Source organism: Miniopterus natalensis, chromosome 15 (genome assembly GCF_054644295.1).
Source record: "Miniopterus natalensis isolate mMinNat1 chromosome 15, mMinNat1.hap1, whole genome shotgun sequence".
NCBI classification, from domain to species: domain Eukaryota; kingdom Metazoa; phylum Chordata; class Mammalia; order Chiroptera; family Miniopteridae; genus Miniopterus; species Miniopterus natalensis.
Window position 1 is genome coordinate 32,927,874 of NC_142095.1, and position 24,167 is coordinate 32,952,040.

At 46.6% G+C, this 24,167-nt stretch overlaps 2 protein-coding genes across 2 annotated transcripts; one reads left to right on the forward strand and one right to left on the reverse strand.

Annotated features, from left to right (window-relative positions):
* Positions 1–1,127: 1,127 nt before the first annotated feature.
* ARPC4 (actin related protein 2/3 complex subunit 4) lies at positions 1,128–11,555 on the reverse strand. Its single transcript, XM_016209945.2, has 6 exons — positions 11,415–11,555; positions 8,533–8,651; positions 6,758–6,869; positions 5,514–5,609; positions 4,368–4,538; positions 1,128–2,008 (listed from the first exon to the last, which is right to left on the reverse strand). The coding sequence occupies exons 1-6, from the start codon at positions 11,415–11,417 to the stop codon at positions 2,003–2,005; spliced, it is 507 nt and encodes a 168-aa protein (XP_016065431.1). The 5' UTR covers positions 11,418–11,555; the 3' UTR covers positions 1,128–2,002.
* Positions 11,556–11,895: 340 nt separating this feature from the next.
* TADA3 (transcriptional adaptor 3) lies at positions 11,896–23,109 on the forward strand. Its single transcript, XM_016209944.2, has 9 exons — positions 11,896–12,315; positions 13,023–13,255; positions 14,788–15,038; positions 15,158–15,263; positions 16,452–16,593; positions 16,685–16,788; positions 18,878–18,987; positions 20,193–20,378; positions 22,541–23,109. The coding sequence occupies exons 2-9, from the start codon at positions 13,049–13,051 to the stop codon at positions 22,731–22,733; spliced, it is 1,299 nt and encodes a 432-aa protein (XP_016065430.1). The 5' UTR covers positions 11,896–12,315; positions 13,023–13,048; the 3' UTR covers positions 22,734–23,109.
* Positions 23,110–24,167: the final 1,058 nt, after the last annotated feature.

A 24,167-nucleotide genomic window follows, 5' to 3' on the forward strand; every position in this document is an offset into this window, starting at 1 on the left:
TGAGCACCTTTAACATTCACTGCAAAGCTAGAACAGCCATGTGCCCCAGAGGAGGGCACCCTTTGTTCTGCAAGGCAGGAGGGAGAGGTCACAGAGGTAAGTCACAAAGGGGATGATAGCAGTTCAAGTTGCCTCCAGCCTCAGCCCCTCCTCCCTTTAACATCACCTTGTCAACTTCAAGAGACCCTTTGGCATTCTGGAAGAAACTTTTGAAAGCTCAGGCATCAAATATATGCCCTGTGGGCCCCCAGGCTTACATTAGTGAATATGAAACACTTCAGCACACCTATTTACACACCTTGCTTTTGCCAGTCCCCCAAATCTCACCAACATAGGGATAATGTCATCTCTTGTGTCTAGCATGATGCAAGTTACCAGCTTGGATAGCGGGCTGGTGGAAAATCAGCTATTATTTAGTACCTGTATAGTACTAAGATTGTTTACATTCATTATCTCCATGTTACATATAGAAACTAAGGTACAGAGTATAACTTGCTCATATTCAGCATCAAGAGTTGGGACTCAAATAGAAGTGTTTTTACTTCGAGGTTTCACCAAGTCTATCACTGTCCAACAGAGCTTTCTGTGATGATGGAAATGTTCTATATATGTACTGTCTGACACCACAGGCATTAGTCACTGGTAGCTATTGAGCACACTTGAAATGTTGCTGGTGGGAATGAGAAAGTGAATTTTAAACCTTATTTAGTTTGAATTTAAATGTAAATAGCCACACATGGCTACTAATTACTGTCCCAGCACTGGTAGAGGCAGAGTCTTAGATTTGAAGTCTACCCTCTTGCTCACCAGCTAGATTCAGGGCATGCTGCTGCACCTCATGGAACCTGTTTCCTTAACCATAAAATGGGATCATTATCTCTCCGAGTTTGGCTTTTAGCCCAAATGAGCTCATCAGGTAAAAAGGAACAAAGCTCTATATAGGTAGAGACAACAGTTTTAAAAACGGGTGTTACCTAGACTGGAATGGAAGTCTCTGGATTGGGGCCCTTGGCAGGGATGTCAGGAACCTCTGGTGGTGACCGCAGGCCCAAGTAATAGCAACATGGTCTTAGGGAAGAAAAAGCCCCACCTCCCCTCTTTTCACATATGCACACAGAGCACAGACCTCATGCAGCCCCAAAGGGGCAAGAAGAGAGTTTAATCAGGGGAGGGAGGATCCACCGGAATAAGAAAAGGTACAGCGAGCATGGGAGCAGAGGAGCCAGAGTGGGTGGGAAGGCCCCAGCCAGGAATCTGATAGGACTCACCTCTCCACCTCTAGCACAGGCACTGCACTGACAGACAAGGCGAAACAGTGGCCCCTCTCAGCTGGGAGGGCTTGAAGCGGTCCCTGTGGCCATAGGTTGCCTGGCTTTCTGGCTTCAGCTCCTAGGCATGGCTGGTGGCCACTGGTTCAGCCCTTGTCCCCAACCAGTGCTGGGTGGCCATTTTTAGGCAGAGCTCAGGAAGCTGGCCACCACTTCTACTGGGCCCGAGGCTTGAGAATAAGAGGGCAAGGGAGAGGAACTGGAGTCTGAAACCTCCCTCCCTCCCCACATGGGGTGGCTTGGGGGAGGAACAGTAGTCGCCATCTGGCTCCAGGCCCGCCCAGACCCACAGCGACCAATAAGGTACAATCACTGGGACCAGTCACAGCCACAGGAGGTGGAGGTTGTTTGTTTAAAAAAAAACAAAAGACAAAAAGGTTACAGTCTCCTACAAGCACAGAGTTTAAGTTTCAAGACGTTAAAAAAAATCTGTCCCGGCCCAGGGGACTGAACATCAGAAGCCAGCCTGACCAGGCACATGTGGCCTTGGGGCAAGTCCACTGCTGCTTTGTCTCCAGCTAGCAAGCGCACCACCCCCCCTCCCTCATCTAATGCCCACCCCAACCCAGTTCCCCTCCTCTGCTTCCGCTGCTGCTCCAAGAAGTGACTCCAGGACGCCTTCGCAGAGACACAGGAGATTCTGAGGGGGAAGGCCACGAGATCCAGCCAGATGTTTAAAACTGTCAAGAGAACCAAGAGGCGGTGAATGACGGTTACTGTTGTATCCAGGTAGGCCTGCTGGGAGGGAGAGAGGAGGGGGGCTGATCTGAGAGCTGCCACTGTGCTCAGACCTCTGAGGGGCAGGATTGGGTCCCAGGACATTCCTGTAGGCATGATCTTTCTAATTCAGCAGTGATCTTCTGGCCCTAAACCTAGCACCAGACAAGGCAGAGAAATTAAAGGTGGTATGGGCTTTTCCATAGCTCCCCTTGGCCATGTCACAGAGGCTGCTATAAAGCACTGTCACAGAGACTTGCTTTGTGAAGGGAGGGTGCCTTCTTTAGAGATGCAAGGGCTTGGGGACTCAAAGGACTGAGTACTTGTGCCAAGCTCTGTGTGGCCCTCCAATCAGGACAGGCCCTTGAAATGCTTTCTCTCATCAAGTATTCCCCATGGTGCCAGTAACAGCCCTGGACATTTTACAGTCCAGAGGTTGTAGACCAATGAATGGCCCAGCCCCAAAATAAGCCCACATAGCGTTTAAAAGAATATGAATTAGTTGCAAACCTTGAAAATATGGGGGACTCTCGATACAAATCCAAACTTTGGGATTCTTTTGAAAAGCTGTAAGATGAAACTGTGTGGTGGTGATCCTCTTCAGGTGAGGCATGGGCTCACTAGGTCCCACACAACCCATTTCACTCATATACATTACCTGCCCAATCCCTGCATGCACCTGAGTGTGTGACCCCTCAGATGCTGAAGTACCATTCTAGATCTTTGAGTCTGAAACCTATCTCCGAGTCCTGGTTCTCCCACTTACTGGCTGAAGGACCTTGGGGAAGTGATTTAACTTCCAGAGCCCCAGTTTACTCATCTGTAAAATGGGGGTTAACACCTGCCTCAAAGATTATTGTTTTTTAACTTGCTGGGAGGGAGAGAGGGAGAGAGGGAGAGAGGGAGGGAAGGAGGGAGGGAGGGAGGGAGGGAAAGGCAGAGAGAGAGAGGTTGATGTGAGAGAGACACTGATCAGCTGCCTCCTGCATGCCCCTTACTGGGGATTGAACCCACAACCTGGGCATGTGTCCTGACTGGGAATTGAACCAGCAACCTTCCAGTGCACAGGACGACCCTCAAACAACTAAGCCACTATGGCCAGGCACAGATTGTTTAAGGTATTAAATGAGAATTGGTTTTTAGCTGTATAACTATAAAAACACAATTATCATAAAAGTGATTGATGAATGAATGAGTTAAATATTAAATTGGGACAAGAGCTATTTTTCTTCAGAGTTGAATCCAAAGGCCTCCTAGTGCCCTGGCCATAAAACTTGGGTGCTATAATACATAGAACACTTACTATCTGCCAAATGATATGTTTTACATACATTTCCTCATTGTTCAACCACACTGAAAGGTTCATATTAATTACTCAGTTTCCTCATTTCACCACTAAGGAAGCAGGCTTAGTTGAGAGGTTCGGTCCCAGCCAATAGAGCCTCGGCTCACACCCAGGTGCTCTGACTCCAAAGCCTGTGTGATCTGAACAAGCATGCTACCCTGCGCACACAGTACAGCTACTTCGTATGCTGGCTGCCTTCAGTATAACTAAAGCCCAGGGGAAGCGAGTGTGATTTCCATTTTTAGGAATCTGAGCTCCTTCTGGGCTGGGTCTGTATGAACTGGTAGGAATAAACACTAGATCTACCATCTAGGGATCACAGTCTACTCTGAGTAGAACATGTCAACAAACCAAAGATTGTTTAGAAGAAGAAAAACAAAAAGAAGAAGGCATGTCCTGAATATCTAAACAAGAACAACTGTGTCATCAGTTCATTGATGTTTATAATTCCTCCTCTTCAGAGGATTGCAGTCCTTTCAGTTAAGAAGGCACCAACAATTGAAGGATCCAGGGGACTTAGGCCAGGCAAGTGATGTAAAACAGGTTGAAGAAATCCTGGCTTGAAGCCTGAGAAACAGATGCTGAAGGACAATATTTAAGTCTGTTTGAGAAGTGGAATTACACTATGATTAACTGTCCTATATTCCTAGAAAATCCACATGTGGATTTAACTTGCCTCACTTGGGGTTTGAACTAGATATAGGGAAGGACGCCATGCATTTTGAGAGGTAGAAATTAGCATCTAAGCCCCAATTAAAGGCTGAGAGGCATCCCCCAGACACCCAGCTAGGGAAAATGCTCTGCAGCTCTCAAAGATGAACCTCAGACCCTCCATCCCCATGACACCCACCAAAGATCCTAGAGGCCTCAGGAAATATTCACACAGTGGCACCACTTTCCTGCCAGATGCTAAGTATTCAACAGGACCCAAGGCTCCTCCTACCTCTGGAAGGAAACCAGGTAAGCCCCCTACTTACATTCTTGAGGAACTCCTCAGCCACGATGCGGGCACGGGCATTGACCGACAGCTTCATCTCACTGATCTCTTTGTCGATCTCCTCCATGAAGTGGATCACAAAGTCCACCAACTTGTGTTTATACATCTGCTCTGTGTGGAAGTTGGTGATCAGAAAACTGATGTCATAACCCTAGAGAAGAGAGCAGGGAGAAATGAGAAAAAAACAGGAGATTAGCATCCCAGGGGGAACTTAGCTGGCCATGTCCTCTGCGTTCACTCAGTCACATGCTTCCAGCTGGTTGTAATCTTCTCTCAAGCTACACACCTTTCAGTCAGCAGCCCACCTGCCCTGGTGGGGTGTCTATGTTGGATCCATGGAACTGAACCCAGTTGAGGATTTTGTGTATATCAGACGTCTCAGGAAGACTATCTGTGGCACAAATAGTTGCATTCAAAATGAGTCAAGGGAGAGTGAAGAGACCCGAAATCTTGTTATAGAAGAATCTAATCAAACAGGGAACACTTAGACTAGAGAGAAGAGATGCTGTGGGAGACGGATGAAATGGAGTCTAACTATCAGATAGGTTGTGTGTGGGAGAGCAATTTTACTTATTCTGGGTGGTCTCGGAGGTCAGATCTAGAACCAGGAGATTTTAACTCAGAATGAGGATGAGTTTGTCCAACATGTCTAATGAATCTGATGCTGCTGCGTGCTGCTCTGTGTGGCTGTTGCTCGGTCACTGCGGATATTTTAAGTCAATTTGACAGGGAGTCTGTGGAGAGGACTCAAGTACAAAGTCAGCAACAACTGACCCAATATCAACTGTATCTCAACTGTATCCTTGAGAGATTATGATATCAGCTGGTGGCAGAGCTTAGAAAGGATTTGACTCGCTCTGTCCACAGGCTCTGGGAAGATGAGGAATGTGTCTGCTCTATTTTGCCTTTTCCATGGTTGAGGCAGACCCAACTTCTCCTAAGCTGACCCTCCTTACCCACCCCCCCTCCAGTTGAGATGAAGGCCAACTCTCAACTCAAGCAGTGATTGGATGCCCTACAGCTAGAGAAGTAGCAATCCTGGCTCTAGAAACAATCCCATGCTAGTGACAGTGGACTCAGTGATAGAATCCTGGGTATTACGAACATGTGAAGCACACGGTCTCACCTCCACTGGTTTTCTTCGAAGGATAAAAAAATTCTCTGCTCGCATCATCATGAAGCGCATGAACTTGTGGCATAAAATCTTCTCAATCTCATCGGCCTATTGAAAGCAAAGCAGAAATGTTTCCCTAAAGCTGATACGATAGACCAACAGAAACCTGTAGCCTGGGCTTCTGACCCAATTTCCCCCAGGTTCACTGAAGCCAGAGGGGTTTGCTACTGGTAGCAATCACTGCCTAAACTCTGAATCATGGGACACTTGGTTGTGAATTGAAAAGAGGGTCAACAACATTAGAGCTTCTCCAAAAGGGCATTATCATGATCTTATCTTTGCCCATTCCAGAGAGGTAATTCTGGCGAACTGGAGTCTTCTATCCACTCCTTCCAGACTCCTCACCTATATTCAAAGATGCCTTTCTCTTTCTCATTTCACTAGTGTAACATCTTCCAGAGTCTATGATATACCTCACCCGGAGTTATCAGAGAAAACCTTATGTAGTCTCTGCTTTAATAACACTGAACATCAATCTCCAGTTTCTCCCTGCTGAACTCTCAATATTTCTAAAGGAAGAATTTTGCAGCTGGGTAATAGTATGCCCTGAACAGTTCCCCAACACTCGGTAATCTCCTCTATTAATACAGAGAGCAGGCCCCAGAGGTAGCGCTTCCTATAGGCAATAGAATCAGTTTTCATTATGTTTATTTTTTAAGAGTTCCCTCCATTTGGCAAGTGATACTGTTTTTCCTCTTATGACATAGTTGTTTTTTAAAAAAGAAACTAAGTCGATTTAAAGAAATCTATTAAGTAAATAACTGTCCAGATGGTACACAGATATGACAAAAATTATGGGGGTGACGGGAAGGTCAGACATTTGTAAAACACCTGAGGAAACATAAGAAATTACACTTTTTAACTCTAAATCTTACTTTCAGAGTTTAAGACCATCAAATTGGTACTGGTGCTATTTCTTTTTCCTAACTGGACTTACTCTTCATTCCTTAGGAGTGGCTCTATGAGCTAACACCAAACTGGCCTATGGCCTTGGCTGCCTACACTTCCTGACTTCTAATCCAGAGCAAGGCCTAGAAGATAGAGTTGCTCGCTCTTTATTCTACCGACCTGCTGAGTTTGGCAAATCGTTTCCTGGGTACAATCAAGGAAATAGAGCCTGAGTTTCCGTGCACCCAGATCTCTCGGATGGGAATCCCTGGCCTCCTGGAAAGGCAGGGGCTCCATGGTGAGCTCACCTGTTTCACAGCAATGCTGACCCGGACAGAGTTGATGGAGCCCTCAATCAGAACCTTTTCCTTCTCATTCCTGCTGATGGTCACAGGTTGTAACAGGAGCTCTTTGCTACTCCTGAAAACACAATGTCACAAAGGCCTCTGTACTAGAGAGGAACAGATTGCTCAGGGAGATCCCACAGCAGGTCCTAGAATCACTATCTGAGACCAGAGTCCAAGGAAGAGGGGTGCTCCAAGATGGGGGACTGTGAGCATATTTTCCAATGGAAAGAGCACAGGCTCTGGAGTCAGGGTGAAAAGGTTTTGAAATTCAGCCTCCTCTGTTATTTTCTTTCTTTAAATATATCTTTATTGATTTCAGAGAGAGGAAAGGAGAAAGAGAGAGATAGAAACATCAATGATGAGAAAGTCATTGATCGGCTCCAGCCCGCAACCCAGGCATGTGCCCTGACCAGGAATCGAACCCCGATTGCCTGGATCACAGGTCAACGCTCAACCACTGAGCCACGCCCAGCTGGGCTCCTCTGTTATTTTCTTTGGGCAAGTTACCCTTATAGAATCTCAATTTTCTCATCTGTAGAATGACTGATTCCTATTTCACTTGCGAGGACTGAGAGAGATAAAAAGGGTCAAGTGTCCAATAGCATGCCTGGCACATGGTAGGTAGGAGCTTTACAAATGACAGCTCTTATTTTAATATCTTTTTATTGATCTCAAAGAGAGAGGAAAGGAGAGGGGAGGAGGGGAGGAGGGGAGTAGGGGAGAGGGGAGAGGGGAAAGACAGAAACAGCAATGAGAGACAGCCACTGATTGGCTGCCTCCTGCAGACCCCCTACTGGGGATTGAGCCTGAAACCCAAGCATCAGTCCTGACCTCCCAGTTCATAGGTGGAGGATCAGCCACTGAGCCATGCCGGCTGAGCCACAGCTCTTATTTTAATATAGGCAAACCCACATACCATTTAAGGAATGAGAACAGAAAGGATGCCTTAGAGAAAAGGACAAGCTAACACAGTTTGGCATCTTTTAATTATCAATCCCTAATGATTTACTTATTCAACATTAAGACCCCTCTCAGTTCAGTTCCCATTTTGATGCCTCTGTATCCCTAGATCTATGTAATGGTAATCAGCTGTGGTAGTAAAGCTGTTGTCACATTAAAATGCCTATTAGAAACCATGTTAAGTAACATAACATGGCACATGCTAACAGCTTGTCAATTTTTTAAAATTCAAATCATATCAACATAATGTATCTCAGTTATACATGTGTCCCAGATTAAACTTTAAAGGGTAAAAAGAACAAATTGTTTACAAAACATAAATTAGATAAGAGAATATAATCCAAAATGCAGAATATTTGGAGTAGGAGATGAAAGAGTCCAGGTCGATTGGGGGGGGAAATCATCTTTGATGTTTAAATTAGAAAAGAATAAAGATAGTATCTCAATAACTAAATTCTCCACCCTCTCCTTAAACTGCCAGTAAGTTAATAATACCCCAACAGATACTTCTGGAACAGTTCTACTCTGAGAACTCATACTTTGTATCAAGAAATCTTTGCTCAGACTGGCTTCTCCCCTGGGTTTTGTCCTGCCAACCCACTGACCCTGTTTTCTGAACTCCAAATGAGGAACCATTGTTCATCTGGCAGCAAGACAAAATATGTGAAGTGTTGTTGTCCTGACAACTCCAGAATGAAAGTTCATGGCGCATTCTAGACAACAGCCATCTCTGAGGCTGTACCCATCACCCCCACCATCGCCTTTTCCTTCCCTACCTGACTTCCACTTCCGGCTTGTTGTGTCGTTCCACAACCTGGGAGGAGAAATTCTCCAGGCAGAGAGCAGCCTGCAGTGTGGCCCGCACGGCACTCAAGTAGGGGCGGAGAGTGGCAGTCTATAGGAAAAACACCACAGGAGGATCAGAATCTCTCACCAAACCCACTGGCCCCCTGCTCTAGCTACTCGGGAGCCAGACAGTACTGAGGGTGCCTGGCATCAGACACCAAAGTAAACAGAACAGACTAGGCCTTCAAGGTGCCTTCCATTCTAAGTTCCTGAGCAGTGGTCCTCAACAGGGGACTATTTTGCCTGCCAGGGGGCACTCAGCAATGTTGAGACATCTTTCACTGACACTATTTGGGATGGGAGTGCTACTGGCATACCACTAAACATTCTACAATGCACAACAAAGAATTATTCAGCCCCATATAGTGCTAAGGCTGAGAAACACCTGTGTAGAGGCATGCAGGTGAATGATGGTCCTCAATCTATTTTTTGAACAACAAATGAGTAAGTCTACTACGTTCCAGCTAGGTGCTGGACACTCAAAGATGATTATGACCACCTCTACCCTTAAAAAGATCAATGGGGAGGGAAAACTATGATATAAAGGTTAACTGAGACATAACTAAATTTACAAGTTATATTTGTAAAAGAAATTGGCTTTGATTTGAAGATGGAAAAGGATTAGAATTTTACAATGAAAAAGAAGGTTAAGGGCATTCCTACTAGAAGGATCAGCTTCTAGCTACATTGGCTTATCTTCATTTCCTTATATTAGCCAAGTTGATTTCTCACCTCAGGGTTTCACACATGCTGAACCACCAATCTGTAGGTTTTTCTAACCTCTCTTTTCCTTCAGATGTTGGTTTACTCAGGGAAGGCCTTTTCTTTCCTCAGAGTCGTCTTTCTTGACTCCCCCTTCATAGCATTTCTTATAATTTACAATGGCATATTCTTCATACACCTTTAGTAAAGTGATCTCTCCTTCACTAGACTATAAGGCTCATGATCAATAAACCACGTTTATTTTATTCAAATTTACATACCCTACACCTAGCTGTTAGTACCTAACATACAGGGCGGGGCAAAAGTATATTTACAGTTGTGATTATGTAAAACAGCTTGTTCTTGTATCATTATTAATTATTGCATTACTTTCCATACGAACATCTGTAAACCTACTTTTGCTCTACCCTGTATATAGTGCCTTATTCATTTACTGTAGAATGAATGAATGAATGAATGTAATAACTTAAAGTTAAGATAACACAACAGGGCATTAGGAGTTCCAGAAATAGTAATGAGTAGTACAGTGTTGCTGTATATAGAAAATATTTTAGATTCAGTAAATGAGGTTGCAGTGGTAGCCTGCAGATTCATGGAGAATGTCATATACCAGGCTACTGAGTTTAGCTTTATAGTGGTAAGTATCTGCCGGGGAATTCTGAGGGGGAAGTTATACAACTACAGCTGCATGGAGGTTCTGTGGAGAATGGGTTGGAGAGGGAAGTGAAACATAAGGCAGAGAGGGTTATTTAAAGAGCACTGATGAGAGCCTGGACCGGAGCTGTGGAAGAGGACAAGCAGAGAGTGTCACAGGGGTTAGAGTGACATAGGATGTAAATGTCGTGGAATAAAAACACCTTCCAACAAACTATGGCCCATCAACACAGTGAAGTACTATTCAGCAATAAAAAGAAATAACTGATAAAACTTGGATGAATCTCATATGTATTATGGTAAGAAGCCACATTAAAAAGCCTACATACTGAACAATTCCATTTATATGAAAATCTAGAAAAGGCAAAACTATAAGGGGGGAGGGGAAGAATCAGTGGTTGCCTGGGGTAGGGGGAGAGGACTGATTACAAAGGGACTTGAGGTGACAAAAATGCTTTGCATCTTAATTGTGGTAGTGGTCATAAGATTGTGTTTGTCAAAATTCAAAGACGGTAAACCTAAAAAGGCTGAATTTGAGGTGACCAGCCCCGTGATGCCTGCCCTTTCACAATTAAAAGAGACATAGTCTCATATACCTCAAAAAACTCGATTTTTTGTTTTAAATCGAAAAGTACGGCCAGTATAAGGAACAAAGGAGGATAAGCAATTTTAGGAGAAAAGTGGAGTTTTGCTCTGGAGGCCTAATGTCAAGGTGTCTTCAAGATAACCAGGTAAACCTTAAGAGAGCTAGAAGGCAGATTCAGGTGCCACCAGAATAAAAGTCATCAAAGCCAGGAGACTAGATATTTATCACTTAACTCCAGAAACACCAACATTTATCAACTGGGAGGATCTCAGGAAGGAAGGGATCAGCAGTATCAGATCTTACATACTACAGTAAGGCTAACGCAACTGAGTTCTGACCAGGAAGGGGCCTGGGTGGAGACAGCCTAAGATCCTTTCAGAGGAGTAAGGAAAAGAGTGGGATACAGAAGTGCGAACGCTTCCCTTGGGAAACTGTGGGGTCAAGCAGGCAGGAGAGAACAGAGCCTGGGTGGGGAGGTGGCCCTACTACATGCCTCGGACCCTATAAGCTCTGAGACCTACTATGTGCCCGGGAGTCGCTACCACGAGCCTAGGGAGTACTACTTCCGGCTCCCTCCAAGCATCAGGAGTATTCCCTACCTGTTCCGAGAGTCATGAAGCCACCAGACCTGCTTCTAACCAGGGCATCGCCCATTTGCCCCTTCCTCTCTTCGGCCCCTATTCCGCCCTCTTTCTCCCAGCCTCATCGTGCCCCCAACCCTCCAGCATCCCTCGGCCTCCGGCCTCTCCGCTGCAAATTCATATCTCCCCCAGACCCACAGCACTGAGGCAGAACAGGGGCGAGGCAAGGGGGTGCGGGGGTCCCCGACCCGAGGCCCGGCACTCTCACCATCGCGGGCGCTGGCTGGACCGGAAAGCGGAAGTACGGAAGTGGCCAGGCCCGAGACGCCTGCCCTTTCACAGGAAGCGCAGCCGCAGTCTCCGCCCAGACTTCCGGACGGTACCATCTCTTCTCCCAGCGGGGGTAGGGAGCCTCGGAACACTTGGTCCTTTGGAAGTTTTCCCGCTGGTCCTGTCTTGATTTTTTAAGACTCTAGAAGGTTCATATCGGTACTCAAGCTTCTTCCGTTATCCATGCAGCTCTCGCTTTTGACTTTGACCTTCTTGTCCTCTTCGCCGCTTTCTTTCCCCATAGTTAAGCAATGGTGCAGCCCGACGGCAGGTTGGGCACCATATTTGGACAGGGCGAGGTGGAGAAGTCGTTCGTTTCTTCCGGTTCTGCGCCCCCATCCTTTCTCCGGGCCCCTCCTACCGCCAGCCCCTGGGGCTCGGCGGGACTAAGCGCTTGACCGATAACCCGGCAGCCGAGCCCCGCCCGCCTTCCCCGGCTGTTCCCTAGGGTACACCCGCGGCATACCCCTCACCCCACCTGCAGCGAGCTAACTGGCGGCCAGCAAACCCTCCCCCGCAAGCCGCTGAGGGCTCGCCCTTTCGTTTCTCCGCCCCCGCATCAACTGCAGGGGCCCTGCTCTTAGCCAGTTCCGGGTGGTTGATACACCAACCGGAACTCCCCGCCCCCTCTCGCGGCCCGGTGGTCGTAGATGGCCGGAGTGAGGAGGTAGAGGGGGCGGGGGCCGCGTTAGGGAGTCCCGAGAGGACAGGGACCCTGAAAGCGGGGCATTGGGGTGACCCACGGGTGGGACCAGCCACTAAGCAGTCCCACTTCTGTGCCAGTCACTGAACTGGGCTCTTGACGAGCATCATCTCTTAATCCTCAACATCCCGGGGAGGTAGGTACTATTGTTATCCCCATTTTACAGATTCAGACTTCTTTTGAGGAAACGGACCCAGGACTTCTTTCGTCCCCATTTTACAGATGGAAAAACCGAGACTCAGGAAGGTTAAATAACATGATCAGAATCACATAGAGAATGATAAAGCCTGGGCTTGGACCCAGGTCTGTCTGGCTTACCAGCCACATTCTTAACCGTTATCTGGCGCAAAAATGGGAAGGGGTGAGACAAGATGAGGCTGGGAGGCAAAACGAACATTAATGTTGTAAGAATGGGATGCTTGGAACTCAGAGGCTCGGCAGAGCCGAGAAGGAGCAGAACAAAAAGGAACAGGGTCAGGAAGATAGGACATAGTATATCATGGTGGTGAGGCGCACAGACTCACAACTACCTGCATTCAACTTGCGTTTTGGTAAGCTTGGGCATGTACCCACCCTTACAGAGTCTCAGTTTCCTTATTTGTAAAATGGAGATCACCATGGTTCCTGCTCAAGGGGTTGGATGAGGAATTCAATGAGAAGCTGATAAAATGTCTGCACTGTGTTTGGTGCACAATATGTGTTCTGTGAGGAGACGCTGTGCCATCAACCTGTCAGTAGGGTACTTAAGCCTAGTGCTCTCCTTGATGTTCTCCCAAGATGGAGGGAGCCCTTGGGCTTTTCTTGTGCCGTTTTATCTATCATTAATGTCCCTCTCCTCTCCAGCTCCACAGGGTCCTCTATCCTTGGCCATGAGTGAGCTGAAGGACTGCCCCTTGCAGTTCCACGACTTCAAGTCTGTAGACCACCTGAAAGTTTGTCCACGCTACACGGCAGTGCTAGCCCGCTCTGAGGATGATGGCATCGGCATCGAAGAGCTGGACACTCTGCAGCTGGAACTTGAGACTCTGCTTTCTTCTGCCAGCCGGCGCCTGCGAGTGTTGGAGGCTGAAACCCAGGTGATAACCTACAGAGGGGACATCACCAGGGATGGACTATGACAAGTTATGGATGGATCATTGAGTTAGCCCCATCTGCTAAGGCCTGGAGTACAAGAGGTTAGAGGGGGAGAGAAAGACCCAAATTGAGCATGTGTGTAATCTTCATAAATTGCAAGATTTCTAATTCACTAAGCATTTATTGACCATCCCCACCCTCCATTATGTTGTGGGTACTGTGCAAATCAGAGAGAGGTAATTAGGACAATTCTGGCTTTCAGGGAGTTAGCCAACCGAAAGGAGGGGGAGGTCAGCCAAGTACCAGGTGATGTGTTATGGTTAGAGGTACTAGGGGAATGGAGTGAGGAAACCTGCTTTTGAATCCTGGCCCAAGCACTTGCTAGTTGGCTGTTTCCTAGCTGTGTGACTTTGGGAAAGTTATATTCTGTTTCTGAGCATCAGTTTTCTATCTGCAAACTGGGCTGAAAAATAGAACCTACCTCAGAGCTTTTGTGAGGGTTAAGAGAGATTTTTTTTTTGCAAAAGCTCAGCCCAATGTCTGACACTAAGTCAGCATTTCGAGTGTTAATTATTGGTATTACTCTGATCATTTCTGTTCACAGCATAAAATCCCCTGAGGCCTGTGTGCCAGGTCCTATGCCAGATCCTGGGGAACAGGGCTGGTTAAGATGAGCTTCCTGGTCTCCAGTAGCTTATAATCTAGTTGAAAAGAAAAAATAGCCCAGCCGGGCGTGGCTCAGCGGTTGAGTGTCGACCCAGGATCCAGGCTATCGGTTCGATTCCCCGTCAGGGCACATGCCTGGGTTGTGGGCTCGATCCCCAGTTGGGGGCGTGCTGGAGGCAGCCAATCAATGACTCTGTCATCACTGATGTTTCTATCTCTATCCCTCTCCTTTCCTTTCTATGAAATCAATAAAGATATATTTAAAAAGAAAAAAAAAAGAAAAAGTAACACTAACACTGTTCATTTTAGTATGACCATACAACACAATTGGACCTACAGTGTAGGTGCAAAGTGTCAGAATCTCGTAGAGGAAGAAGATGCCATTTCAGTTGGATCTCAAAGGATGAATAGAGTCAACTTGTGGGCTCTGGGAATTCACTGAAGCTTTTCAAGTAGGGCCATGGCACAACCAATTGCATTTTAGCATGTAAGAAGCTGGGTAACATGCAGAGAAGGCTTCCCAGTAAAGTGAAGGTTTGTTAGGAGACTTGTTTGTCTTCACCAAAAAGTTACACCAGCATATTTTCCTAGAGCTAGAATGTACTGGGGTCATTTGTTTCACCTTCTACAGAGCAGCATCAGAGTACAGACAAATGAATGGAATGATGAGAAGTATATGAATAAAGTCCTGTGAGATGGGCACAGAAAAGGAGCTGAATTTGAAGGATGAGTAGGAGTTTGCTAAGTAAAAAGGGGATGGAGAAAGACCTTGGCTCCTCCTCAAGTTCTAGATCCTAATTCTTTACGGGGGAAAGAGTTGTCCTATGTCTTCCCTTCTCCCCCCTCAGTGACAGTCTCTGAATTTCAGATCCTCACTGACTGGCAGGATAAGAAAGGTGACCGACGACTCCTGAAACTGGGTCGAGAACATGAACTTGGGGCTCCCCCCAAACATGGGAAGCCCAAGAAGCAGAAACTGGAAGGGAAGACAGGACATGGACCAGGCCCTGGCCCCGGGCGACCCAAATCCAAAAACCTTCAGCCCAAGATCCAGGAATATGAATTCACTGATGACCCAATTGACGTGCCGCGGATCCCCAAGAATGATGCCCCCAACAGGTTCTGGGCTAGAGAACATAGAGAGGCATTGGGATTCGGGAAGTGGAGACTGTGGAGAGGCCCTGGGCTGAGGCTGGTGGGGCATGGGGTACCCACTTAGGATCTGCTTCTCCCTGCAGGTTCTGGGCTTCGGTGGAGCCCTACTGTGCTGATATCACTAGTGAGGAGGTGCGCACGCTAGAGGAGCTACTGAAACCCCCAGAAGATGAAGCTGAACATTACAAGGTAGAAACCCTGAGCCTTAACAGACACGGTAGAGAACAAGAGGGCTCAGAAGTGCCTCAGAATCAAAGCTCCCAAAACCATATGTCATCTTCCTTCCCTTACCCTGCCCAGTCTTCTGTCTATCCCTTTAACCCACCCAGAAACCCAGTCTCAGCTTTCTCCTTGCATTGTCTCCCTTCTGTCCCATTCATGTGGTTACCACATCCTAAGGCATCAACTTCAGTGAGGCTCTCCCTTGTCCCCACATCTCTGTCCCCTCAGCTTCGGTTTAAGACTTCCATCAGCTTTCATCCAAACAGGCTCTTAATTCTTCCTTCCTCCAGAAGGAGCTTTCTTTCTTTAATATTTAAAAGTTTATTTTTTTAATGATGAAAATAAAACAGGTTCCATTAAAAAAAGTGTAGAAAATAGAGAAAAGTGTTAGGGGGAACTCTCCCATAGGTCCACTGTCATGCTCAGATGTGACACGGCCCTGCTCCCAGTCTTCCTGGCTCCCATTACCCACAGGATCCAGTCCAAGTGTCTCAGTCTTTGGTGGCACAGCTCCAGTGCCCCTCTCCAGTTTCATTGGCCACGCCCTCTCTTCACTGGTACATTTACCAGCCCCACCAGGCACCTTATCTTTACTCCAGACCCACACAGGATCCTTGTTGGGCTCTGGGCCTTTACACATGCTCTCCTCCCCTTGGCATACTGACTTACCCTTCAAACCCTGACCTCGTGTAAGCTTCACCAAAATGCCTTTGCAGATTCACCAGCAGAAAGTTGATCTCTTTTTGGGCTGCCACAAGACCTGATCTACCTCTGTCACTTGTCTGAATTTTTAAAAAATTTATTTGAAAAAGTAATCCATATCGGCAGTAATAAATTTAAGCAGTACAAAAGAGAATTTCCTCTCCTGACTTTAAGGCCTCTGGAGATGAGCTATGACCTGAGATGGTCCATGTACACACATCATTCTGTAACTTGTATCTTGAAAATTGCTCCATATTAGCTTCTGTGTGTGTTTTAGTTCTTTATATACCCATCTCCCTTACTAGGCTAAATGTAGAGATTTTACCTCCTTTGTCTCTTCTCACCTAAACCAGGCACAGGCCTTCACCCTGAGCTAAGTCCTTGGGAAGGAGATGAGTGAAGGAATAAAGAGCCTGTGTTTATCCCCTTGAGCCTGTGGGATCTCTCCTACAGATCCCACCCCTGGGAAAGCACTACTCCCAGCGCTGGGCACAGGAGGACCTGCTGGAGGAGCAAAAGGATGGAGCTCGAGCAGCAGCTGTGGCTGATAAGAAGAAAGGCCTCATGGGGCCACTGACCGAACTGGACACTAAAGGTAGGTCGCTCACCTCACTGTCTACCCCAGGCCAGGACTTGAGTTCCCAGAACTTCAGTCTAGTTGCCCACCACTTCTCTGCCTGCTTCAGATGTGGATGCCCTGCTGAAGAAGTCTGAGGCTCAGCATGAGCAGCCAGAAGATGGGTGCCCATTTGGTGCCCTGACACAGCGCCTCCTGCAAGCCTTGGTGGAGGTGAGCACCGCACCCCAAAACAGCAACCACATTTACTTTCGTCGTTGTTTTGTTTTTTGTTTTTGTTTTGTTTTATTTCAGAGAGAGGAAGGGAGAAAGAGAAAAAAGAGAGAAACATCAGTTGGTTGCCTTCCACACACCCCAACTAGGAACCGAACCCGCATTCTGGGTATGTGCCCTGACCAAGAATCAAACCCACCACCTCCTGGTATATGGGACAGTGCTCCAACCAACTGAGCCACACCAGCCAGGGCTTATTTCTTTTTTTCTTTTTTCTTTTTTTAATTTACTTTTAAGTATATCTTTATCGATTTGACAGAGAGAAAGGGAGAGGGAGGGAGAGAGACAGAAACATCAATGATAAGAGAGTCGTCATTGAGCCCACAACCCAGGCATGTGCCCTGACCAGGAATCGAACCGCGATCGCCTGCATCCTAGGCCAACGCTCAACCGCTGAGCCACACCCGGCCGGGCTATTTCATTTTTTTATTGAAGTATTTTATGCATTTAGAAAAGTACATAGATTGCCCTCGCCAATGTGCTCAGTGGTTAGAGTGTCGTCCTACATACCACAGGGTCTCAGGTTTGAAATTCCTGGTTAAGGGCATGTACATGGGTTGCAGGTTCCATCCTTGTCCAGGTCTGCGCGCATGCGGAAGGCAACCAATCAGTATTTCTCACCTTGTTTCTCTCTGTCTCCCTCTCCCTCCTTCCCTTCCACTCTCTCTCAAACTTAATGGAAAAAATATCCTTGGGTGACAAAAAGAAAAAAGGAGCCCTACTGGTTTGGCTCAGTGGTTAGAGCATCAGCCTGCAGACTGAAGGGTCCTGGGTTTGATTCTGGCCAAGGACACATACCTCGGTTGCAAGTTCAATCCCCAGTCCCAGTCGGGGCTCCTATATAAAGCGGCCAGTCAGTGTGTCTCCCTCACATTGATGTTACTCTTTCCCTCCCTCCTTTCTCTCTTCCCCCCCCTTTCTTGGACAAGGATTAAAAAAAAAAAGGAAAAGTACATAGATAATAAGTGTATAGCTTGATAACTTTTCACAAATGAGCACACTTGTGTAATAAAACATTACCAGTATCCTAGAAGTCTCTCCCAGTCTTTAACCTCCCCCAAAGGTAGCCACTACTTCACAGTTACTTTTGCTGTGTGTTGGCTAAGAGCTGACCTTTCCACATACCTTCTTGTTGGAGGCAAGGAGAGTGGTTAGCCTCATGTTACCTACAAGAAGATTGAGGCTCAACAAAAGGGAAGTGTTTGCTTGAGATCACACAGCTAATACCTAGAGGCAGGACTCTAAACTCCAGGTTCAGGGACCCTTTACTTTATGCTCTGTCTGATCTTAGGCACATCGCTTCATTGAGCCTCAGTTTCCTCTCTGGCCCAAACACAATAGTGTATTTCTCTCTCATGTAACAGTCTGGGGCACGTGCTTCCAGATTAGCTGAGGTGAGGGTGGGGTCTCTGCCCCACACCATCAGACAGGGATGCCAGCTATGGTGGCTTTGCCATCTTAAACATGCACTCTGCACAGGGTCACTCTGGGTGTGATTGCCACTCGAAGTCCACAGAAAAAGAGCTAGGAGGAGTGTATGAAGGAAGACTAATGCGCAATGACTGGCTATGGCTTTTGTCTCTTATGATCACTTTCCACTGGTGGGAATTTGTCACATGACTATACCTGACTGGAAAGGAGGCTGGTTAGTGTAGTATATATGGGTAGCAGTAAGCCCAGCTGCTATGGAAGAAAGGCTTTTAGATAGCTAGCAGCCTCTGCCACAACGTGCTTAGCACAGTGCCTGGTGCACTGCAGATATTTAATAAACCTTAGATATTCTCATTACTGTCATTGAGGACCATGTTTGTTCTTCTGTGCTTCCTTTTTTTGCAATCAGTGCAAGAAAGGGGATTTCTAAAATGATCAAAGCTTTTTGGAGGCTGGAAAGGCTTCCCAGATTGGGTGGGATGGGAAAAATAAAAAGATATTTCTGGTCTTCGAAGACTATCCATGTAGGTCAGAGGGGAGCAGGAAAATGGAAATATTACAGTTCTTTCTCCTTCCACCCCATTTGTGTGTTCTCTAGGAAAATATTATTTCCCCTATGGAGGACTCTCCTATTCCTGACATGTCTGGGAAAGAATCGGGGGCCGACGGGGCAAGCACCTCTCCCCGAAATCAGAACAAGCCTTTCAGGTGAGTGGCATCCTATCCACACCCCACAGTCTGGCCCCTGCTTCTGTTGACTTCCGTTCATCCTGAAATGGAGAGGTCTTCATTAATAGAGAGGCCTGAGGGCAGTTTGAGAAAGTTTCAAATATGCATGCTGGCCCAGCATTTCTGCATGCACAGACTTAGTACAGGGTTATTCATCAGAGCACCATTCATACTGTAAACAACCTAAATGTCCAACTGAAGGTTAGTGGTTGGCTAAATTGTCATAACTCTATATGATAAGATAATTTGCAACTATTAACCATATTAGAGAAATGTAGTTAATTGACATGAAAAGACTTAATATAGTGTTAAGTGGGAAAAATGTATGTATACATAGGGGAAAACACAAATGATCTATAATAAAAGACTGGAATATACATATAGCACAGCAGTCCCCCCCTTATCCGCAGTTTTGCTTTCCACAGTTTCAGTTACCCGCTGTCAACTGTGGCCCAGAAATAATAATTGGAAAATTCCAGAAATAACAATTTGTAAGTGTTAAATTGTGTACTGCCCTGACTAGCATGATGAAATCTCATGCCATCCACTTCACCCCACCTGGGGTGTGAGGCATCCCTTTGTCCAGTGTTTCCACACTGTATCTTCTACCCACCCATTAGTCACTTAGTAGCCATCTCAGTTATTAATTAGAGAGAGACCACATTCACATAAATTTTATGACAGTATATTGTTATAATTAATCTATTTTATTATCAGTTGTTAATCTCTTACTGTGCCAAGTTTATAAATTAAACATTATTATCAGTATGTATGTATACAAAAAACAGTATATACAGGGTTCTATACTATCCATGGTTTTAGGCAGCCACTGGGGGTCTTAGAACATATCCCTCACTAATAAGGGAGGACGTGTGTGTGTGTAAAATATATGTATATTATATATGATGTATTAATAACATACAGCAAAATAATGTTAATACAACAAAATAATAGTGGTTCTTTTTGGGTTGTTGGCATTATAAGATTTTCTATACTTTTCTGGCAATGGATTTATGTTGCTTGTGTTTGAAACAAGACCAGATTTCCTTGTCTCTGTACTTTTATATCTGTATAGACATAGAGGGGGTGACCAAAGAGAAGGAAGGTGTTCACTAACCTTGGGAACCTCTGAGGAGTCCCCCCTCCAAGCTGTCCCTTGAGCTGAGGGCTGCCTTTCCCTGCAGTGTGCCACATACCAAGTCCTTGGAGAGCCGCATCAAGGAGGAGCTGATCGCCCAGGGCCTGCTGGAGTCTGAGGACCGCCCTGCAGAGGACTCAGAGGACGAGGTCCTTGCGGAACTGCGCAAACGGCAGGCAGAGCTGAAGGCACTCAGTGCCCACAACCGCACCAAGAAGCATGACCTACTGAGGTGAGTATGGACAGGATGCACGGACCAGGGCTTTGCCAACAAGGCCTTGGCTACTGCTTGTCATCTTATGGGGGCCTTATGACAGGCTTCCAAACCTGGCAGGGCCTCTATATCATCTGGAGAGCCTTGAAAAAATTGTCAATGCCAGGCTCCAGCCGACAGATTATGTCTCAAATAGATTCTAATTCCTCAGACATGGGCTCAGTCTTGCTGTGATTTATTCATTTACTTACTTATAATTGTGGTGGAAAATATGTAATATTTTCCCTCTAAACCATTGACGCTCTAAACCATTTTTAACTGTACAGTTCAGTGGTGTTAACTGTATTCACATTGTTGTGTGACTTATTTTTTAATCCATTTATGCTTATTTTCTTTCTCCCCCAAAGTTTTTTGTGAAAAATTTCATACAGAAAATCTGGAAGAATAGTACAATGAACACCAATATACTCTTCACCTAGGTTTATCAACTGGTAACATTTTATTCAACATTTGTGATTATTATTGGTCCTTCACCTGAAATTCCCCAATGTTTAGGACCAGTTCTTTAAGGAATTGGTCACAATGTTATTCATTTTATATTGACTTTCATCCTTTGCCCTGCATTGGTCACAACAAAGGTATAGGTGACATCTGAAAGGGTATCATAGTAGTCACTGCCCTTTTATTGCCCTTAGTTGAGAAGCACCTTAACTAAGTCTCCTTGCTTCTCACAGGCAGGTGCTATCTCTTTGCCTCACAAAGCCCCAATAGGGCAGGGCACACTCATTCATTTGGCCAACTCTGCCTCTCAAACAATGTACTGGGGCTAGCAAGAGAGGCAGAGCAAAGGGCTTGCAGGCTCCAAGTGGATGATTGGTAAAGATGTGCACCATTAAAAGGAGAGGTAGTTGCTGACAAGCTACTAGGGTGTTTAAGGATAGGGTGTCAAGCCCAGCCGGGTGTGGCTCAGCAGTTGAGCATTGGCCTAGGACCCAGGAAATTACAGTTGATTCCTGGTCAGGGCACAGGCGGGGGTTTTGGGCTTGATCCCCAGCAGGGGGCATGCAGGAGGCAGCCAATCAATGATGACTCTGTCACCATTGATGTTGCTATTTCTCTCTTTCTCTCCCTTCCTCTCTCTGAAATCAATAAAGATATATTTAAAAAAAAAAAGATAGGATGTCATTAGTGCCAACTGTGTACCAGGGGTTTTATGTACAGCCTCCTATTTAATCTCAACTATAGCCCAGGGGCAGGTGGTATTTTCCCTGTTTACCAAATGAGGAAATAAAGGCCTCATGAAACAGAGTATCCTGCTGAAGGTCACCCAGCCCATAAACAGCCAGGCTGTGACTTGAGCCCAAGGCTAAATCCAAAGCCTCTTTCTAGTTCCCTCTCAAGGACAAGAGGAAAATATAGATGAAAGAGATACTGAGGACTGAGGAAGGGAGGGGGAGAGGAGAGAGAAACAGAGATGTGCAGATACCAAAGTAATGGGCAGTGAAGGAACTAGCTTGGGGCTGTCAGAAGGCCAGAGTGCAGTCCTTAGCCCTGCCTTGGACCAGCTGCAGGGCCTTAAGGCATCTGCTGCCCTGAGCAGCAGCTCCCCTTCTTGAAAATTACCAGGTTGGAGTAGATCAAATCTCTAAAAAACTTTGCTGTTTCACCAATAATGGGATTCATAAGGTGAATTCCATTTAGAGGGGTTGGTTTGGCATCTCACCTGCCTCCTATAGACCTTAGGCTGCCTAGATCCTTAGGTTGCTCTGGAATTTGGATGCTAAAGTAATCAGGTCTTCTGCTGGCACCAAAACACCTTTAAAAGATTGTTTGGAGCCTTCCTGCCTTGATTCACATCTCCTACTCACTAGTTGTGGAATCTTGGGGCATTTCTTACCCTTCTTGAGCCTCAATTTCATTACTGGTGACATGGGAATAATGGTACCTACCTCACAGGGTTGTTATAAGGATTAACTGAGCTAATATTTTTGAAGAGCTTAAGGTAGTCTCTAGCACATAACACCATATAAGTGTGGTTCAGTAACTTTGCTTTTTGTCTGAAACAGTCAATAAAAGTGCCAGCCTAGGGTGGTGGGTGGACTCAGTCTGGAAGAGGGAGGGGGTGGGGTCCCACTCGGGAGGTGGGCTTCCCATGACACTTGACTGGCTGGTCCCCACAGGCTAGCAAAGGAGGAGGTGAGCCGGCAGGAGCTGAGACAGCGGGTCCGCATGGCAGACAATGAGGTCATGGATGCCTTCCGCAAGATCATGGCTGCCCGGCAAAAGAAGCGGACCCCCACCAAGAAGGAGAAGGACCAGGCCTGGAAGACTCTGAAAGAACGGGAGAGCATCCTAAAGCTACTGGACGGGTAGCCCTCACCCCTGCCTCAGGCTGCCTCCCCTGGCCTGGGGGAGGGAGGCCTACTTCCTTCTTTGGCTGCTGGAAGCCTCAGCCTATGGCTGACTGTCAGATGTCATATGGCAACAGTTTCTAGAAGACTATGGCCTTTTCCTGAAGTCTTTTGGCCTCGCTGTGTATAGCCAGGACACAGCAAGGTCCTGCTGGGCTGACCAGGGGCCCAGTCTCCGCTTTATCCCAAGATGAGGGTGACAGCATTTCTGGGCCTTCCTATTCCCCCTCTTTACCATCCCCCACTCCCCCACCCCTCTCTCCCTTAAGGACTTCTCCTTTGTGGTTTTGTAAAGTGCAAACTTAAGAGTAAAGTGACTGCTGTGGTTTTTAAAAAAGCATCCAGAACCTTTGAATGTCTTACTGTGGGGTAGAAAGCTACTGGTGTGGGTGGCAAAGATTTAGGAGGGCATGCTCTTGCCCATGGGCCACTCAACCATGATTGCATTCAGGAAGTACATTCTGAGGATACTTGTGGCTGCAGGTAACAACACCCCCAGCTCAAAGTGGATTAGCAACAAGGAAATATGTTGCCTGGGGGCTTGATGGTCCTGAGGCTGGGTGGACTCCAGGTTTCGCCAATTCAGCAATTGATCAGGGCCATCAAGCATCCAGGTATCTCCACACTGTCCTCCCCGGTGTCAACTTTCACCTAAAGTATGTTCCCCTCCAGCTGTTTGGTGGCAGCCAGTAGCAGTGGACGGAAGCCAAATGCTTCCTCGTTTACAGTCAGCACAAGAGTGGGCAGGAAGGAGCAGGCTGGCTTCCATAGCCCATCCAAAAGAGCAAGAAGCCTTTCCCAGACACCCTATGTCTTGCCCAAACTGTCTCACATACCGATTCCTGAACCAACCACTGTGGCAAGGGAAGATTCCAGTGGGTTTAAACCACTGAGTATCTGCTTTCCCTCTAAGCCCAAGGCAATAGGGAGAGAGGGTGGAATCCATCAAAGATCTGAGTAGGAAGGGGAAATGGATGTTGCATAGGCCACCGACAGTGTCTCATCCACAGCCCAGGCAGGAAGCTAGGCCTGGGGAATGCAGATGAATAAATAGCCTGTTGTCTCAGCCTCAAATTGAGAATAACTTGCAGTTTACTGTGGGAAGGTTAAGGTCCACATGGGGGAAGGGAAGGTTCCCTGAGGAAATGACCTATGAACTGAGCCATAAAGATAAGGATGATGAGCCCTCGCCAGTGTGGGTCAGTTGGTTGGGTGTTATCCTGTGCACAGAAAGATTGATGGTTTGATTCCTGGTCAGGGCACATGCCCAGGTTACTGGCTCAATCCCTGGTAGGCGGTGTGCAGGAGGCAGCTGATGTCCCACTCTCACATTGCTGTTTCTCTCCCTCTCCCTTCCTCTCTCTACAAACCTATAAAAAATTATATATATATATAT

Bases quoted from the DNA above. Each gene is read 5' to 3' on its own strand.
- ARPC4 (XM_016209945.2), bottom strand. The intron at 5,610-6,757 runs GTGAGCTCACCA...TGCTTTCAATAG, and splicing joins TCAGCATTGCTGTGAAACAG to GCCGATGAGATTGAGAAGAT. The intron at 4,539-5,513 runs GTGAGACCGTGT...TCTCTTCTCTAG, and splicing joins TTCGAAGAAAACCAGTGGAG to GGTTATGACATCAGTTTTCT.
- TADA3 (XM_016209944.2), top strand. From the start codon at position 13,049: ATGAGTGAGCTGAAGGACTGCCCCTTGCAGTTCCACGACTTCAAGTCT. The intron at 15,264-16,451 runs GTAGAAACCCTG...TCTCTCCTACAG, and splicing joins ATGAAGCTGAACATTACAAG to ATCCCACCCCTGGGAAAGCA. The intron at 18,988-20,192 runs GTGAGTGGCATC...CTTTCCCTGCAG, and splicing joins AATCAGAACAAGCCTTTCAG to TGTGCCACATACCAAGTCCT.